General features: G+C 40.4%; 1 protein-coding gene across 6 annotated transcripts; it reads right to left on the bottom strand.

Annotated features, from left to right (window-relative positions):
• Positions 1 to 223: 223 nt before the first annotated feature.
• LOC126404026 (uncharacterized) lies at positions 224 to 19,226 on the bottom strand. Of its 6 annotated transcripts, none has more exons than XM_050066978.1 (4): positions 17,740 to 19,226; positions 17,192 to 17,348; positions 16,398 to 16,436; positions 224 to 4,321 (listed from the first exon to the last, which is right to left on the bottom strand). In XM_050066978.1, the coding sequence occupies exon 1, from the start codon at positions 19,193 to 19,195 to the stop codon at positions 18,116 to 18,118; it is 1,080 nt and encodes a 359-aa protein (XP_049922935.1). In that variant the 5' UTR covers positions 19,196 to 19,226; the 3' UTR covers positions 224 to 4,321; positions 16,398 to 16,436; positions 17,192 to 17,348; positions 17,740 to 18,115. The 6 variants fall into 6 exon arrangements, with proteins under 6 accessions (XP_049922935.1, XP_049922933.1, XP_049922932.1 ...); XM_050066976.1 differs by having other exon boundaries at positions 16,394 to 16,436; XM_050066979.1 differs by lacking the exon at positions 224 to 4,321 and adding an exon at positions 9,498 to 12,941.
• Positions 19,227 to 20,048: the final 822 nt, after the last annotated feature.

Consider the following 20,048-nt stretch of genomic DNA (forward strand, 5'->3'; position numbering starts at 1 on the left):
CCTTTTTGCATTCTACACTTGTACAAAACAAAAATTATACAGTAATCTTGCTTAAAATGTTGAAAAGTATGTTTCATCTTTAACTTCACGCTTTTTGGAGATCAGTTCATCGTCTACTTACTGAACTATTCACAGTAAAAGAAATTTTGATCAGAAGTGCCCAAACATTTGCATACCACTGTAAACACACGTGCACGCATATGCCTTAAGCACAATGCATGGACATACGTGTGGCATGTACACATACACACAAACACATGCAGACCTCATACCTAAATAACATACTCTTTAAGTGTTTTCTTTTGTCTCTGTTCTTATTGTGGTCTCCTCTTTGACTTAGTCTTCGCCCATATTTTATTGTATATGTTGTGTTGTATTGTATTATTGCATTGAATTACTCCCTGCTCAGTAATCTTACACTTACTGTTTTAATTCTAAAAGCCTAACCAGGGTCAGAGGTTGTAAATCAGCTATGGCTAAAAACCTGTATGCATTGCATCTGATTTGTATTTTACATATGAAGCAATGTCCTGTGCTTTTTCCCTTGTTAAAAAAACAAGAAAATAAAATGAAAAGGCTCACATATAAAAATATTTGACTCTGTTCTCACTCTGATCGACCAACTTTTATTTGTATTTTTACAAATGTTACAACAATTCTACATAAAGCTGAAATTCTCAACGAGGTAGTAATTTAAACCATATGTACATACAGTATACTGTCCATCACAAGAGAGTGAATGAGACAGAGAATAACACTATCAGCTGCAGGGTCTAATGAGGCTATTGGCAGCTGTTAATGACCTGGACAGGGCTGAGGCTAAAAAAAGCGCTGATGAGGGATTGATTGGGCTAACAGGCTGATCCATAGCATGACGATGTTACATCTGAACCAGCCTCTCGTTCTGACAACTAGGCAGCTGTGACTGATGACGCAGGGTCAGATCAGCCATGTATTGATCAATCTCAGAGAATAGAAAAGGGATGGCGATGATAAGGATACCCATCTGTAACTGATATTTAAAAAAAAAAAAATGATGAAGAGGGTTGCAAATAGGAACACTGCATTGGCAGCAAAGACAGTACTAAGTCATTCTGAGCTAATGTGGTTCACAGTCTGCTCATAGTAGTGTTTTCTGAAGTATTGTTAACAAAATTGTAACTTATCTGACATATAATCAAGAAGTGACTATCATTATCATTATCATTTTCATTATCATTATCCATCACACTGACTCATAATTTTGAGTGTTATACACTACTGGATATAGTCTTAGCTTTCTAATGATGTCAGTATTGTTTTTGTGTTTGTAGCAAAAAGGCCCTCAAAGTTTGTAGCACCATGGCCGCACAGATACATGACAGAGACCACTGGCCTTTCAAACTGGGAGTGCATTCTGTATTCCAGGGGCTGTCTATGAGTAAAAAACAGCGCGGAGCACAGAGAAGCAGTCAGAGCTACAGGCTACAGTGAGGCTAAAAACAAAGTTCAAATGACGTTTTTCGAAACAACTTTTTATGTCGGGGCTTCACGACACTTGGATCACTAGGGATGAGCATGTTGGAGATATTTTGTGGTTTCAATTTTGTGTTCTTGGATGTTAGTCTGGGGCGCAGTCAGCCATTAGGTGTGCTAGCCGCTGCCCCCGCTGATCTCCGCAAGGGATGTGAGGACTCTAAAACTTCACCAGGGCATCGGTATATGGGTGAGTAGATAATGGCTGAATTTTCATTTTTGGGTGCACTATCCCTTTAAAGAGCAGTTCCAGATATACCTACACATTGATTTAGTCTATTGATGAGAATGTTATGATCGACAGTGTCAAACGCAGCACTGACGTCAAGAAGCAATAAAATAGAACATTCCCCAGCATCAGCACCCATCAGTAAATTGTTAGTGACCCTTAGGAAAGCAGTTTCAGTGCTATGTTGTTTCGAAATCCAGCTTGAAATGCATCTAAGATGGTAATATTGTTTAACACAATTAAGAATTGAATTAGCACCACCTCTTCAAGAACTTTGGATAGGAAAGGCAGCTTAGAAATGGGCCGATAATTCTGTGGAAGAGAATAGGAGAGCATAAGAAAATAGGAACTCGGAAACGCATGTGCACCATGGCGCTCTGGCATTCGATCACAACTATGCCTCTACATTAAAAACAATGAATTTGAGGGCATTGTCAAGATGTTACATTTCCCTGCAATATGCATATGTTTAGTCTCCAATGCTGTTTTTTTTTTTTTTTTACAAATTTAATCTTTGTCATGAGAAGTGGCTTAGGCATCTTTCAAGGACAGCTTCATTTGTATGCCATGGTTAGAAATGAGGCCCCTGGAGTTTTGTCATCACAGTGAGGTTGCCAGGTTTGGTATCATCTTATGTATCCAGAGACCAAACCAAAACCTGTGCCCACTGATTGTATCTAGAGAGGAAAGACTGCATTCCATGTTATATTCTCAGTGGCACACCAACAGGAAACTGTCCCGTGCATATTCAATGTAGTGTACGCGTTTTGTGTGTCTCCACCTGGACTCCTACTGAGCCACTTCCTCCCAGGCCTCCAGAAACAGTGTTGCTATAGTAATTGTATCTAAGTGAATAACCATAGCAACCATAGAGATGCTTTTGATGGCACAGTAGTAGCTGCTGGTTTTCAGTGCTGAAGATCAAACAGGCCTGATGTTGTTGAGAGGAGGAGGATAAAGAAAGGGGGGGAAAAGAAGGAAATGGAGAGGGAGAACAGTAGGACGAAAGGATGAAAATAAGAAGTAAAGCAGGTAGATGAGAAGGTAGATGCAAAGGGGATATGAACAAAACAAAAAAAAAAGGTTTTCCCTGAAGGCACTGCCACCCTTTCCAAATCCCTGTAGTCTAGTAATTACCTGTCAGGGGAATACTGTGTAAGTAGAGCAGCACCTGTGTTCTGGCTTTGGAATAAGAGGAGGTGGTGATAAGTAGCTGTTTCATCCATGCTGTGTTAAATTAAATACAGGGTCTAATTAGAGCCAATGGCTTCCAAAGGAGATAATTCACTTTCAGGTGTGTTAGAGCGAGAGCTGTGTCTGTAGCTGTCCTGTACAGGTCAAGATGATCACTGGTTTTGAAATAATCCTCATGTGATGCTTTGATACCCTCCTTGGAGGTTCACACTGAGACATGGACTGCCAGTGCTTAAAGTGGTAATCCATGTCTAACATGGCTAACCCTAATGTCTTCAAATTTTTTATCAGTCTTGATCATATTTATCTTTAAAGCTCCAGTGTTCATATACACAATGGATCAAATGACTATTTGTGATGTGAATGGAATTACTGAACCCAACAGTTCAACTCTACTGAACCTTTCAACATCTTTCAGCTCATCACCATTTGGTTCATTTTCACCAGTCATCACTCCCAGCTGCAGAGATCAGATTTCTGAGGTCCAGTCTATGGCTTCAAACACTGAAGCATACCATGAGCATGTTGAAATGCAGTAACTAGTGCTTTGGCCTGGGGCACAGCGAAAGGCAGCTGAATGTACAGTATGTGGGACCAAAGTGAATAGAGATGGCTTTGCATGTTTGTCTGACAATAACAGACACAGTCGGCCATGACAACCCAAAGGCATTAGCAGTTTATCGTAGATCATCACTTAATAATATAATGTGCACCCCATCTTTTTTAGGACTCCAAGCGGTGATCTTATGTGCATCCTCTCCCCCTCGATGTGAGGACAAAGTTCTTTGCTCAGGGCAACGAGGGAGGCTTTAGACACATGAAAGTTTCTTTCTATTCATTCTCTTCCACAACGCCATTCACAAAGTTTTCCCACCACTTGCTTGTCCTCCCGGGACCAAAAGCCCCTTTTGGTTGCCCTTCATTGGTGTGTAAGTAGATTCAGTATTTGGTGCATGTAAGTTATGTGTCTCTGCTGTTCACAGTGATGGTGCAGTGAGCAGCGCAAACAGAGCTCTAGAGTCCACCAAAAGTCTCCATTTTTAAGAGGAACTGCATAGTGCCACCAAACACGACAAGATTGCATTTTCAGGCCCCCAAAACGCTACTGTCGTGTGAACTAACGGCCAAAACCCAACAAAAGTTTACTGTTTTAGGTTAAAATCATTTGCATCTCCACTACACAGTACCTCCTCAGCAACAAACAGCAGAAAACAAACCAAAAAAAACCCCATTATCTCTACAGCACTCTGTAATCAGCATCTCAAAAAGATCCATGGCGGTGCAGTGGTTAGCATTGTCGCCTCACAGCAAGATGGTTCCTGGTTTGAACCCGAGATGGGGGAGCCCTTCTATGCAGTCTTCTCCAGGTACTCAGGCTTCCTCCTACAGTCCAAAAACATGCAGGTTAAGTGGTGACTCTAAATTGCCCGTAGCTGTGAATGTAACTTGAATAATTTGATTACCAAAAAGCCTCAAAGCAAATTATTTGCCTTGTTAAATCCAGTATAACTATACAGCGCACTGTGTTTTGCATGGATGGTTGTTTTTGTTGCACAAGCGCTTATGTTACTTTTGGATGTAGCACGGTTTGCAAAACGATGGAAGAAGAAGGACAAGAAAAGAGTGAGAGACAAAAAGTGGAGACACACCAAAGAAAATGACAGAAAGTGTGTAGAGTGTGGGATCATTACATGTCGAAAACCGTTTGTATTACAAAACAGAATTAGCACACCACAATAGCACATCCTCAATGCTACAACATCTAAGTAGAAAAAATCCACTGTATGCATCAAGTTTGCTGAACGGACACAACGCAACAAGGTAACGTCAACGTCACATTTAATTGCATTTAACCTTAATCAGTGATTTCTAGCTGAGATTCATAATGCATGTGAATAATGTATGTGTATTATGGCTTTACAATGGCTGAATAATAACAGAAATCACTGTGGTGATTACCTGGCAAGTATCATGCGTATTAGCAAAGTTTTGCTATAGAATATAGCAACACACAGAAAATAAAATGCTGTAGTCAATTTGTTTAACCCTTTGCTTCATTCATGTTATTATGTTAGTCTCACACACAATAACACATGCGCACCCCTTACTCACTCATTGACACACAGACATGCACACAGTAGAAAATGGAGCCTTAATGCACAAATCGAGTACAGCAGGAATATTAAATTGGATTGCAGTAAAGTAGGGTCAGCAGGTGTAAGGCATCCATTGACCACAGTGAATGAGTCTTAACTACCCAGTCATAGGAACTTCAACTATGATAATTATGAAGGCCATATAATAAGTATCAATTAAAAAACATTAATTATACTCTTAAGTCGCAGAGTCGTACTTTGGACAGCTTTGTGCAGAGGGTTCTACCATGTTCAACTGAGCAAGCAGTTGAGTTTACAGTAGATGCATCATTTGACCTTTTATATGTTACTCTTGCCCTTAAATAAAGCTAAAGTATTTTAATGAAAACCTGCAGTATTTCTTTTCCAACTACTCGATTAATCGCCAGAATAATCGATAGAATACTCGATTACTAAAAGAATCGATAGCTGCAGCCTTACTGTGGATGTTTAGTGAGTCGTTGCATTTCCAGTAGCCACTGAGCATGGGTCTCTTTTAGTGACATGTGGCAGCTTTTCCAGTGGGGATAGTGCCAAGAAAAGCAGTTGTTTTTGTTGAGACATTGCTGTGTTTCCAGCAGGGATTGTGCCCCCAAAACTGGATATTCTTTCTGAACTTTAACCCAGTGGTTTTTGTGCCTAAACCTTACCACATATGAGCCACAGCATTGTTGACAAGTGAAGAAATGTAAAGTTTCAATGTATCCACTAATAACGTAGAAATGTAACTTATCAATTGTTTGTAGAAACATACCATAAAACTTCAATTAAAAGCCTAATCCCAATTAAATGCCAAGTCCATTTTACTAGCTTGGTGTAGCTGTGTATTTAACAGCATGCCAAAAAACAAATGGTGACTCCCTTCCTCTGAAGCTTTCATGAAGAATATGTGTTCATTCCTCGATTACTGGGTAAGTCATTTATATTCCTTTAGTGTGTAAGTTCCACCAAGCAAAAAAATCAAAAGGGATTTAATAAAAATTAACCGAAGTTATGGCGGTGTGCCAGGTGCAGTTATCCTTGAGTGCCATGAAACAAGTGTCATAACATACTATGTAACTGATATGTTATTTGGAGCCTAACTTTTATACAATGTAATATTCATACTGGTTCAAATAAACAATTTGATTGTATTTTCCATCTTTGCTGAGCAACAGTTTTGTGTAAAAAGAATTAAAGGCCTGTCCTTTATAGATGCCTGTCCCAAACATACGCCTGTTGAGTTCAGTAATTTGTTTAAATAATAGCCTGGGCTATTATTTGAAGTTTTACAGTACACTGCCAAAATTTATTCTAGTAATTGGGTTGAGGTTTTTGAAATTTAAAATAACTTTGTTGACAAATGGACTGTGCAGCAGCAGCACAGCAGTTGAGTAAAATTATGCTCCAAGGCTAGAGTTTTAGTAGTGTGATTCTGAAACGTGTGGATTTTCTAAAGAGGTTTTCTTACATGTGGAACAGAAGCCTCCAGTTCCAGCTTCACTTCAGCTCAGTAGCATTACACATCACTGTCTGCCACAGTGTCGGTCTTGATTCTACCACTGGATGAGTCCAAGGTAAAAAATTTGGTGGCTATATGTTTCAATATAATTAGACCCACTATTACCTTGTTAGCTCTGAATTTATTGTGCCAATTTTGGGAGAGTCAATTTAAAAAGTGAAAAGCATGATCTGAGATTCAGAGATTCCACTGACAGCCTGTGGTCCAAATGGGATATACTTGAAGATTCTTAATCCTCACTGTCCACAATTTGCCATACAGTCATGTGTTATAATGTTCACAAACATGATCCATACTTAGAAAGCCAAAAATATTATTTGGACCTTGAGTCATAGCTGCACTGCAATTTCCCAGAGCTCTCAGCTGGACAATAAGAAAAAGACTCAGATTAGTTTGTCTTAATGCAGAACAGAAAACAGAAAATGCCTCTGGTTTGTGTTTATCATCTAAATGTGATTTTACATTCACAGGTGGTGCTGCAACGTATGCTGTCAGACGTGAAGGGGGGCTCATCTGTCCCGTCTCCAAGGAAACACTTGCATGTGTCTGTCTGTTGTCAGGGCAACAGGGCAAAGGGGAAAGATGGAAAGGAAAATACCGATGGAGAGGACGGGGCCGGAGGAGGGCTGATGTGGAGACGACAAAGACAGGCGTGGCCCCAGACGTTCCGTCAGCTGAGACCTTCATGATTTCACTGTCATTAAAAATGCACTTACATACTCAGACTAAGTATGAATGAGCAGCCGTGTAGCTGCACATATATGATCATGATAATGGCTCCAAAAGTGTGTTTTAATAGAACTATTGCATTCCTGTTTCACTGCCATAAAAGAGGAGGATTGGATGGATTTCTTGCAGTGCTGGTTGATTTTGTTCTTCGTTAGCAGCCCTAAACTCTGCCCACCCCCATCCCCAAACATGGAAAACAACTTCAGGGGCAGTAATTGTGAAAGAATGAATCTACGCTGGACTAGTTTTACACAGCTGAAGGGGCAAAGAGTAAAGAAAAGAAAAGGAGATTATTTTTTCTATGTTATTTTTGGCTGTTTACACTCACACAATGTACATTATTAATTATGCAATATTTTAAAACTAGAATTACCGCTTTGCAGTTGTATGCCTCAGCAAACCTGACAAGTTTTTTTATCAGTTCACATCCATGTATGTGAAAAAACGGATGCTTCGAACAAAAATCAGGTCATAATTAACTTATGAATAACTGAATTATGCCCAAAAACATGTTTTATTAGGTTGCAGTGACCTTGACCATTGACCTTCGACCACCAAATTGGAATCCGCTCATTCTTTAGTTCAAGTGGAAGTTTGTGTCAAATCTGAGGAAACTCCCTCAACCCCTTCTTGAGATATAACAAAATTCCCGAAATGAGACCGATGCAAGATCACAGTGACCTTCAACCACCAAAGTCTACTCAGCCTTAACTCAAAGTGGACATTTGTACCACATTTGAATAAATTCCCTCAGTTTTTTTGAGATATCATGTTCACAAGAGTGAGATGGATGCAAGGTCACAGTGAGTTTGTCTTCTGACCTTTGACCACCAAAGTCTGAGGGAAGGTTTGTGTCAATTTTTTAAAAAAAAAAAAAAAAAACCCAAGATGTTCTTGAGATATCACCTTCATGAGACAGATGAGTCACAGCTGAAGTAGAAGAGGCTAACTGCCAAAATACACAGGGCACAATGCTGGGCTTCACCCCTGCTGCAGCATGTTAGGTGCTACACTGACTGAATGAAAGCTGTGCCATATGGCTCAACTCTATTTTTCACGAAGCAGGTCTATTTTTATATCAGGCTCCGCAGCCCTCCAACAGGTGAAACTGTGTAAAAAAAAACGATCTGTTTAAAAATGATGAAAATGAATACCTCATTGTATCAGAGTAAATGCAGCCCAGCAGAGCAACCTTGTGGGTTTTTTTTACATTTCACAATAAAATAAATCAATCAAATCAATGTTTCTTGTTATTAAAACAATCCAGTTAATGATTAGTTAATATAATCTATGCTTCCACTTGGCAAACCTCATACATATACATAAAATTCATCTAACAAGTAAGTAATAAGACGACTACAGAGCGTCATCACGCCAGGCCACGCCGAACAGCTTTAAGGCCTTGTTTATGGTGGTGATGTTTAGTCATGCAACCACAGTGTTGATTGTTATTAGCCTAACGTTAGCTTTTCACTTCTGGCAATTACATTTACAGTTCAAAATCATAAAAGCGGTGTTCATTTGTGAAGACTGTCTTGCTGAACAAAACGTGAGTATCATAAACATTTGTTTGCCACAGGGCTGAAACGATTCCTCAGGTAACTCTAATAATTCGATTACTGAAAGCCAGTAGGCTATAACTATACAGTGCACTGTGTTTCACAAGGATGTTTGTTTCTGTTACACAACCCGCTGTAGAGCTATAAATGAATCGTCAATAATTTGACGTTTTATAATGAAGATTGAAATATCACCGCAATGATGGTTTGCAGGTCGGTCTGCGTGTGATGAATTAGTGGCACGGACGCTATTAATAGGCTCAGCCGTGCATAAAGGCAGAGCGTAATGACCGCTCTTCTGTTGGAGAACCAGGCCGGTACGAGACAGTCTGTCTCTGCCGATTTGACAGGTCCAATGAGTGGTGGAGTGGGCACGGATATCAATTTGCAAAAAAAAAAAAAAAAAAAAAAAAAAATTGATTGAAGGGTGTTTCTGCATCAATTTATCTCTCACTTTGGACCTTTAACCACAAAGTCACAGGGGCTCCACTGAACAATCACTACCAAAATGTTGCTGTCAAATTGCTTTGCAAATCACAGCTAAACAGCTTGGGCAACTGTACTTCTTTGTAATTTGCACTCTACACAATACAAAAAATGCACCATTTTTACAACACAGTCTGTCTGTTTAAATATGTATGCTCATTTGTTAACATGTACCATAAGGCTTGTAACACTCCAGTTTAAACAAAAGGTACACAAAACATAATATTAATATTCATTTCAAACATGTAAAAAAGACATGAACATACAGACAAGTAGACAGAGAGAGAGAAAGTAATATTTACAAATCATGAAAAGCATAATGTAAAAGCAAAACTGTCAATGTATAGTTACTTTGATTTACACATCCAAAAAGTGTAAACTTCTTAACTCTCACCCCTTCTCCATAAGTCATTGAGTGAAATGAAACAGACAGCTTTCTTATATGGATAAACCACATACATTTCTATATACATAATTTTTTAATACCATTTAACATTGTCAAACAAAAATAACTCATGTAAATATATAATATTAATTATAAAATATATATCGTACAAAATATACCTGTCTTAGTACATAATATAAATTACCAATTATCCATTACTTACAAATGTAAACCAGTCTGAATGTATGATATATATATTTCCAATTTGCCTTACTAAAATAGATATACAGGAGATATACAAGAAATCTGATGTCATAAACTCTTTCAATGTTCACCCCATCTGCCTGAATCTTTACTTGTGTGTTTCTTCCACAGTTACCACATAACATTATTTTACATAAAACAAATAGTACATTCAGACAGTAAAATCCAACTTTTTCATCAAAAGTTAAAACCCCACCATTACCAAGCACCATTATGGAAGACTGATTATAATCTCACCCATAATCATTAACCAGTTTGATGGCATGAAAGGTGAAAGAAATTCTCACTAAAAGTCTAACATGGCCTCTGGTACTCTATATCTGTCCAGAGAGAAGTTCAAACACACAGAGGATGGAGAGGACATTCTACAATGGCTCAAGACTTTAGAATTTGCTGCAGAGATGAGGTGCTACTGAGTTTGTTGGAATGACAACCAAAGAACCTGGTGGTAAAAGACATCCTGAAATTCTCAGGTTGACTAACTAGTCATCAGGCAGTGTGGCTATTTAACACCCCCTGGTGGATCTAAAGACACATATAAAGCTAAAGCTTTATATGGGGTATATGATGTCTGAAAACACAGACACATTCATGAATTTTAATTCGAGACTAATTGCGTATCCCTAAAGGTTGAGTCCATATTGGGCAATTCTGTACGTCATGACAAATGAACAAAGCCAACATTCAGTGCAATGCAGGAGGTAGTGGCTTTTATACACTTTTAAATTTAAACTTAAATATTAGTATTTCATGGTGTTGCTACAGTGTATGTAACTGTTTTTGCTTTGCTTTTGTCCTGACTCTCTACCTCCACTAAAGTGAATACATGAAATTGGAGGAATCTGTGTTGGAACACTTGTTAATCAATTTCTATGAAGTCAATTACAAATTAAAACTTTAATCCCAAATCTGCACAACTCTCATTCCAACCCCATTTTATCCAGTGTTCAATATATACTTGATCCAAATGTCTTCAACTTCTAATGTCATTTCAGTTGGTGAATGGCGTCCTCTTGAGGATTCTTACTAACATTACATGACCAGAATTTGCATGTGAGTGAAGTCATTAAAGGAGCTTTAAACATTAAGTAGAATGATGTAATGTAGAAATGAGGCTTCCATTTAATATAATATGGCTGATCTGTGACCAGTAAACATGATTACCAGTCTGGGGTTGATCCACTGGGAGGCAGTGCTCATATTGTGTTCAGTGAGATGACTAAACATGTGTCAGTGTGTTGTGTCCTGACCTTCCTCACAGTACTCATACCTTTTGTGGATGTACAGTATTCCTGGCAGCAGATCATATGACACACTGATGTGTCAAAGTGTTCTATCAAAGACACACACACACCAGAGGAGGGTCAGAGAGCAGAGCAGACATTTACTGTCCCTGTCAAAAATAACACACTTGACAGTTTGCCATAAATAAAAGTGTGCAGCAGTAATTCATATCAGTGTTGCATGTGACTGGCATCAGCTGGCACTGAACTGGAATCTGGCTACTGCAGCACAGTCTGAGTGTTTAGAGAGAAAGAGTCACTGTAAAATCACCTTTGACTTAGTTGAACAGGAAGCCAAGCAGAAACATAAGAGCTGCCATCAGCTGTAGTGTGTATTAAAGGGCCACTCAACAAAATGTAAATGTCAGATTCAGTTTTGTTTAGTTCTTCTTGACCTGTAAAAACAGTTCCATCATGTTTTCTGTGGCTCTGGAGGAGCTTTATCAGGACTAAGAACGTAACCCTATGTCGTCAGGGTCACTGTACTTCAAGTGCAACACTAAGTCAACTAGAGTCAGCGCTTAAAAGGTAATTGCTGTTGTCACAAAATTGCAAGTTGTTCAAGAACAACATCATTTACGTCAGTATGGAACTATATTGGGGCCAAATGTTTTGTACTTAAAAAAATAAAATTTGAAACTGAAAATTTAAGTTCTGATCTTGAATTTTGAAAAATACATCAATGTATTCAAAATAAAAATAAGTGTACAAAAAGTTTTTCAGGTTAAATATAATATGATTCACTCTGGTAATTCTTTTGAATAAATTATTTATTTTCATTTTCACTTTCATATATTTAGATATTTGAGATCACATTTTATCTTTTCAGATTCAGATCTTATTTTTTACAGTTTCAAATTTTTTTCCAGTTTCAGATCTTTTCTTTTCAGTTTCAGACTTTTGGCCCTGATCTAGCATGTGGGGCGTGGCACCAACCGAGAGGGGGTGTGGAATCATGACAGACAGGTTTAACAAAAAGGCTAGGGACCTTCCCCTATCACGTTGCCTTCAGTTGCCTTCAACACTTTATGTAGGCTACACCATGTGATTGGCAGTGACAAACTTCCATTTGCACGGCATGCACGAATATCCTGCATGGCTAAATCTGTTTTATTGTTATTGTTATTATTGTTATCTGTGTTATTGTGCACTTCAACAGCCACACTTTAAGTGCTGAAATTTCCGATTTCCACCTAGCACTGTGAACGCAGCGCAGTGTCTGCACGCAATGATGGAGAGCCATACAGTCTTGCAATGATGGCGTCCGGTTCAGCAGGCCCACCTGCTGGAGCCAGGACACAGGTGAGAAATGTTCAAAATGAGAGGTGTCTTTAAGTGGTGAATTGGCAAAGCTGGAAGTTAAAAGATTTGAAACTGTAAAAAAAATAAGATCTGAATCTGAAAAGATAAAATGTGCAACTGAAAGAAATAGGATCTCAAATATCTAAATATATTAAAGTGAAAAATGAAAATAAATAATTTATTCAAAAGAATTACCCAAGATACTTGAACTCCCTCGCTTGAGGCAGTAACTCTCCCCCAACTTGGAGAGGGCAATCCACTGGTTTCCGACAGAGAACCATGGCCTCAGACTTGGAGGTGCTGACTCTCATCCCAACTGCTTCACACTCATGCTTCACACGCCAACAGAACCACATCATCTGCGAAAAGCAGGGATGCAATTCTGAGGTCCCCAAACTGGACCCCTTCCTCCCCCCGGCTGCGCCTCGAGATCCCTTCCATGAAGATCACAAACAGGGCTGCGCCTCGAGATCCCTTCCATGAAGATCACAAACAGGATTGGTGACAAGGGACAATCTTGGCGGAGGCCAACACCCACCGAGAATGTGGTCGACTTCACACCAAGTATGCGGACACAGCTCTCACTTTGGTCATACAGGGACCGGATGGCTCGTAGCAGCGAGCCCGGGACCCCATACTCTCGCAGTACCCCCCACAAGACCCCCCCGACGGACGCGGTCGTAAGCCTTCTCCAGGTCCACAAAGCACATGTAGACTGAATAGGCAAACTCCCACGCCCCCTCCAGCAACCTTGCAAGGATAAAGAGCTAGTCCACTGTTCCACCGACAACCTTCTGACCACAGCTCCTAGCAGCCGCCTCCACAATGGAGGCTTTGAACATGGCCCACTCAGACTCCATGTCCCTTACAGGCTACAATGAGGCTAAAAACAAAGGGGGGTATTTTGTTGCCTAATGTCTTTGATTTCATTACTAAAGAAATCTAAAATCCTCTCACATGTCTCTTGAGAGGCATCAGTAAAATCACGGGGGTGGTGACAGAATCTATAACTTGGAATAAAATTATGGGGTTCAAGTGGTTTATTAAAATTAAGTTAGAGAAGAAGGGTGCTCTTGCTTCTTTAACTGCCTCTTGGTAGGTCTTCAATGAAAATGTGCAACAATGTTGTTGTATTTTGCCAACACTAGATATCAAACCAAAGCCAGAGACTGTATCATAGAGAGTTAGTGTGAGTTGTAAATTCATCACTTCACAGGCAGGAGATAACGTTATCTCAGAGCCTCATCAGGCAAAGCCTCTGTTTCTCCAGGCAGCTACCTCCATCCCGTTCAGACTCACTCACTGGGTCTGGGTCTGCAGCCACCTGTACCAGAGAGCAGCATGAAAGGGAGGAGTGGTCATGACTGCTCGACTTGAAGAATATCAAGTGACTGAGGGGTCTCTCAGACTTGTGATTTGAATCTCCGATTTTCAGGGGCCAGCCTTAACCTCAACCATATTTCATTTGCCCTCACCATCAGCTTCCCCTAACCCTAATTATACCATTTGCCATGCACAGATACTATCAGAAAGCAAAACATTTTAAAATGTTGCAATTGAGAGTAATCAAGGGTTTTGCAGAATTGTCCCAATATCAACATTAATGTTTGGCAATGGTACTCTACAGCAAGTCCAGCTATTTTTGACTTAGCACTACTTCGTTTTTTAAAAATGTAGTGTTTAATTTAGTTTTCGACTGACTTAGCACTTCCACAGTAGAAACTGTATGACCTGAATGACTGAAAATTTTCACAAATGCATTTCATGCCAAGGCTCTACAACACAACCAGGCCATATAATTCTGAGAAGTATTCTATTTCTATTCTATTTCATCTAGATAGATAGATAGATAGATAGATAGACAGACAGACAGACAGACAGATAGACAGGAACTTGTCTTACACTTTTGTATGTTATAGTATAGAGACCTCAGCAACTACACTTTTGTATTTCATGGTATAGAGACCTCAGCAGCTACACTTTTGTATTTAATGGTATAGAGACCTCAACAGCTACACTTTTGTATTTCATGGTATAGAGACCTCAGCAGCTACACTTTTGTATTTAATGGTATAGAGACCTCAGCAGCTACTAGAGGCCACTAGTAAATCAGTTTGCTACGATTTTTATGTCAGAACATCAACGAACACCACTGACCACTCATGGCTTTGAAAACTAACGTTTTGGGTAGTTTTAGGACAGATATACACAAGGCCATAGGCAGCACTGTTAAGCCAGGCAGGGGAAAACCAAATTCTCCGAAAAGGAGCAATCATCACAATTTTGGTCTTAACCACTCTATTTCATCATAAACAACCCAGAAATGGGGCTCAAAGTGCAAAATACCGGACTTCTCCTTTAAAAGACAAATAAATGAATAAATCAAATTAAAGGTGATCACCAGCAGAGGGCACTCTGAGCAAGCAGGCAACAAGAAAAATCACATCAAGTCAAACTTACTCTGCTACACTTTCAAGAGGCTGTACAACAATGAAAATAAGCAGCATTCTCAAAGCCTGTTCGTCTTGCTTCTCAACCATACTGACTGTTTCCAACAAACATACACTCAATCTCTGTTCTACAGTCTGCTGCCACTGGTGCCTCTCCAGACGCACTAAAGATGGATTTATACTTGTGCATCAAGCTCTATGCAAAGCCTACACCATAGCCTATGCATATGGCCTACGCCGTTGTAAGTGTCTGTGTCACTCTCCAGTTACATCTCCAAAACACTAGCCAGCAGTGGAGTTTCTGTGAAGTGCTGTAAAGTTTAGTCGATTCAAAACACAGCCAAAACACACATTAAGCATGGCTTAATAGCAACAATTTCAAACACAAGGACACATATCAGCTTCATTATAACTCCCAGGATTCACAGACAAAACACTTCTTTTGCTGGCACATTTCCCCCACAAATACAACATGCTAATGTTATTAGCACAGACCTATGGCATTTTACAATGTAAAAATTAGTCCAGCAGCTAGCGGAGATTTCCTCTACTCATATGAAGCCAGAGCATCATTTAACAAAAAGGTAATGTAACAAAATTTGGCTTCATTAAAACTCACAAGGTTCACTGACAATACAACTGTCTTCAGCGAGATTTAGGTGTTGAATCAACGCTGTGCGGCCTCCCCAGAAATGTAACTACATGCCTGGCGACACAGACCTCCTGTCTACTTTTGTGAACTAAAAACCATTTCCCTCAGTGGAAATGAAGCATTGATTTACTTTTATTTTTACAGATAAGAAACAATTAGTTGTGAAGACAACAACATTCAGACTGCAATATGCGGGATCTTTACAGGAGGTATTTATTTAAACCCATCTGAAATATGTCATATAATGAGTAAAGGCTTTAAAAATGTGTGAGCAGCCACCAGAAACACATAATATTAAAATATGAGTTAGTGAAGCCAGCACAGTAGAACCTGACAATGAAAGACATCCCCTCTCTGAGCATCCCCTGCATCTGGATGGATGGTTTATATCACAGCATGACTCCAAATAATCCAATCAGACAGGATGCTGGTCTGCTTCTGACTTTTGTCTCCACACCCACAACCCTACATATCATGTAGCTGTATTATCTCCATTCACAGCAGCCAGTAAAACTCCTTCCTGCTTTTCTCTCTGTTAACAAATCCCATGTAAAGGCCAAAATCAACAATGAATTTGTCCTACTGACAAGTAAAATATATAAGATACATCTTCAACTTCTGTTATCCACTGAAAATTAGCATGCAAGAAGGAAATTAAGACACAGGGACTAAAGCCGCATGACAAGTTGAAAGAGTAAGGAGAGATTACCTACAGTGAGGCCTCTGCTCTGTAAAGATCCCTGTTAACTTACCTGGAAGAGAAAAGAGAGATGAGATAATTAGTAACTGAAAAATAAAGGTTTATTCTGACTATTCAGTCTCACTTATCCAGATCTATCTCCACAGCAATGTGTCAGTGCTAGAGAAAGGTCTGGAATCACTGAATACCTTTCTGATAAAGGGGGAAAAGCACTGGCATGTTTGTATTTCTCTGAACCAATTGTAACCTTTCCTCAGTCTACTCGGGTTCTATCAGGTCCTGTCTATTCATTAGGTTCGGGTAAGGAGATTGGCAGTAGCACTGAGCATTAAAGCAACTGATTTCCAACTCACACAACACGTAACACAGAATGCAGTTTAAACGTTTATGTTCAGGTATTCAATTTCCTTCTCTTCAACTTAGAACGTTCAGTTTCCACACATTGAGTGGTTTTTTTTCCACATTAAATGAAATTAAATTCACAGTATGAACTGAAAATTACCTGACCGGTACCGGTGTATTAAGAAAATAAAGACAAAAAAAATAAAAAGTAAAAAAATGTTTCTTTCCCTTTTAATGTGTTAAATTGTCCTTTTTATTCCCGGTTTTCCGTTGTTTACTCAGTTTATTTATTGTCTTCCAGGGTCCTCCAATGAGAAAACAGGGTTTTTTTTCCTTTATCAATCAGTTTTCTTAGCAAAAATGTAAAAAAAAATAGAGAAAATGAATAAAAAAAAAAATACTGAGATCTCAGAATCTAAAGTGCAAATAAAAGGGTGTCACTCCTCAGGACTGAGCCTGTCCTACCACACTGGTATCCACACGGTGATCCCGTTGAACCAAGAGCCTCCATGCAGCATGGCGGTGATGCGGGTTGCAGTTGAACCAAGAGCCTCTCCACGGCAGCGGCGGTGGTGTGGAATCACAATTGAACCGAAGAACTCGTCCCTCACAAAAGACCAGCCTGCATAATATGCAGCGGAATTATTTATCAACTTAACGACTCTCTTTTTTCCCAGTGTCCATTAAACAATATAGCTCCATTGAACGAAATAAATAACAGGAACCACGAACATATGCAGCAACACATCATTTTAGCATCATAAGCTACAGCAACGGCTGTGGAGCCGTGCTCGGCCTTACTGCTAGGCCGCAACTGAGCTAACGCTCGTTAACTGCTCGTTAACTCGCTACCCGTTCATCACGGTAATGCGCATTAATAGCATATCATCACATCATCACGAAAAAACATATCTCAGTATCATTAAACATTTGTTAGCTATTCTGACTGGTTTTTTTCCTATATACCAAAGCAGGATGACACTGCTGACAGAGCTAACAGACCGCTAACTCACCAGAATAGTCCAGAAAGATCGGGAAACACTCGTCCGAATTGCTCCCGTGATCAGTCTCACTTCTACCAGGTGCTACCAGGTGAGTTTCGCTTCACACTCTGTTTCTAACGACAGTTCTATCACACTTCAACACAAAATATCATCACATTTAGTCAGCAAAGAGGACTCTTTGCTCTGCGGCTGCACAAGGTTTTTTCCTTTTTCCTCCTTCTTTTTTGTCCCTCCTTTCGCACACACGGAGAGCTGCAGGTGATGCGTTCAGGTAAGCTCAGAATTTTCACTACCTGGCGAGAAACAACTACGATGCATTCAAAAACATTCAAAGGGTTCTGGAAATCACAGTGCAATAAATTTAACAGGGTTACACTCTCCCCCTCTAGACTGCATGAGTCCCTGCATGCATACCTGCCCCTACAGGTGAAATGGCAGTTCCTAAAGCCTGAAAGAACGAACTGATGGCCAAGGTTAAGGGCTCCCCGAGCTCATCATAAGTGAGTTTTCGAGGTGGGTGTCTCTCCCTAACAGAACGCCTGACACTCGTGGCCTCTGACTCTAGGCTCTCTGGTGTCACATCATCAGTGTCTACACCTACAGGGTCTGTGGTGATGAGATCTGTGTTCTCTCTAACAGGTGAGATGTGTGTCATATCAGGTTCTGGGATATCAATAATAACATGGTCTGGGGCTCTACATTGTGAAGTAGGATGTGTGACAATACCACTGCCCTCAGAGCTGACAAGAGGAGGTTCTGATCGAAACTCATGGATAGGTCTCTCAGGTAAGTGTGAGGAGCTTTGGGGCACAAAGGAAGGGGAATTAGGGTTTAACACCCTGGAAGCTGGCTGAGGCTCATGGGAACCTCCCTCCTTCTGTAGGAAAGGACCTCTTGTGATGATTTCTGGCACCCATGCGCTAGGATACAGTTCATCCTCCTCACTGCGCGACTCGTCCTCCTGACAGTCAACATCCTCTTGTGTGTTTCTTGTTGTTTTGTCCCTCAATCTCCTCTTCTTTGATGTGTCAATGGGGGAACTGTGCTCTCTGATCTCTGTTACAGGCAGGAACCCGCACGGCAGAAGAAGATCTCTATGTAATGTGCGCTGCGGCCCCTCCCCTGCTTCAGGTTTAACTACATAGACGGGACTGTCTTTAATCCGTCTGACAACAACATGGATTTCCTGTTCCCACCTATCTGCTAGCTTGTGTTTCCCCCTGATATTCACGTTCCTCACTAAGACCCTATCCCCCTCCAAGAGTTCAGCTGCCTTGACCTTTTTGTCAAACCTAGCCTTGTTCTTCCCTCCCATCTTCTGGAAGTTTTTCGCAGCTAAAGAGTAGCTCTCTTGAAGGCGTTGACGAAGGCCCTTAACATACGCTGAGTGGGTCTTGTGATTCCCCATATCAGGGTGGATTCCCAGGACAAGATCAATTGGCAGTCTGGGCTGCCTACCAAACATTAGTTCATAAGGCGAATAGCCTGTTGTATCATTCCTCGTGCAATTGTATGCTTGGACCAATGGTTTGACAAAATCCCTCCAATGGTATTTGTCTCTCTCTTCCAGGGTCCCTAGCATACCAAGGAGAGTTCGGTTAAACCGTTCCACCGGGTTTCCCCGGGGATGGTACGGGGTGGTATGAACTTTGTCTGCTCCTATCAGTGTGCAGAGTTCTCTGATTGTCTTAGACTCAAAGTCTCTGTCCTGGTCGCTGAGCAGACGACTGGGGAACCCGTAGTGAACAATGAAGTTTTCCCATAGAGCCTTTGCAACAGTTCTGGCTTTCTGGTCTCTAGTTGGTACTGCCACAGCGAATTTTGTAAAGTGGTCAGTAATAACTAGAATGTTTCTCGTGTCTCTATTATCCGGCTCAAGGGATAGGTAATCCATACAAACAAGCTCGAGCGGGTAAGTAGCAGAGATGTTCTCCAAGGGTGCAGCCTTTTGCGGCACAGCCTTCCTTCTGAAACAACGTTCACACTTTTTGCACTTCTCCTCAATGTCTCTGGCCATTCTTGGCCAGTAGAACCTGGCACGAGCAAGATGAAGTGCACGCCCAGAACCAAGATGGCCAACATCATTATGAACTCCCTGCAGTGCTCTCTCTCTGAACTGCTCAGGTAAGACCAACTGGTAGACAAGATTGCCTCGTTCAGACCACTTCCTGTACAGGACGTCATCCCTGAGTTCAAGTTTTTTCCATTCCCTGAGAAGAAGTTTGACATCTGGAGGTTCAAGATGTATCTCTCTGAAACTGGGTTTTACAGCTCTCCTCACAAGGGTAATGACACGTGAGATAGATGGATCATTATTT

The sequence above is a fragment of the Epinephelus moara genome, chromosome 17, assembly GCF_006386435.1.
Source record: "Epinephelus moara isolate mb chromosome 17, YSFRI_EMoa_1.0, whole genome shotgun sequence".
Classification (NCBI taxonomy): Eukaryota; Metazoa; Chordata; class Actinopteri; order Perciformes; family Serranidae; genus Epinephelus; species Epinephelus moara.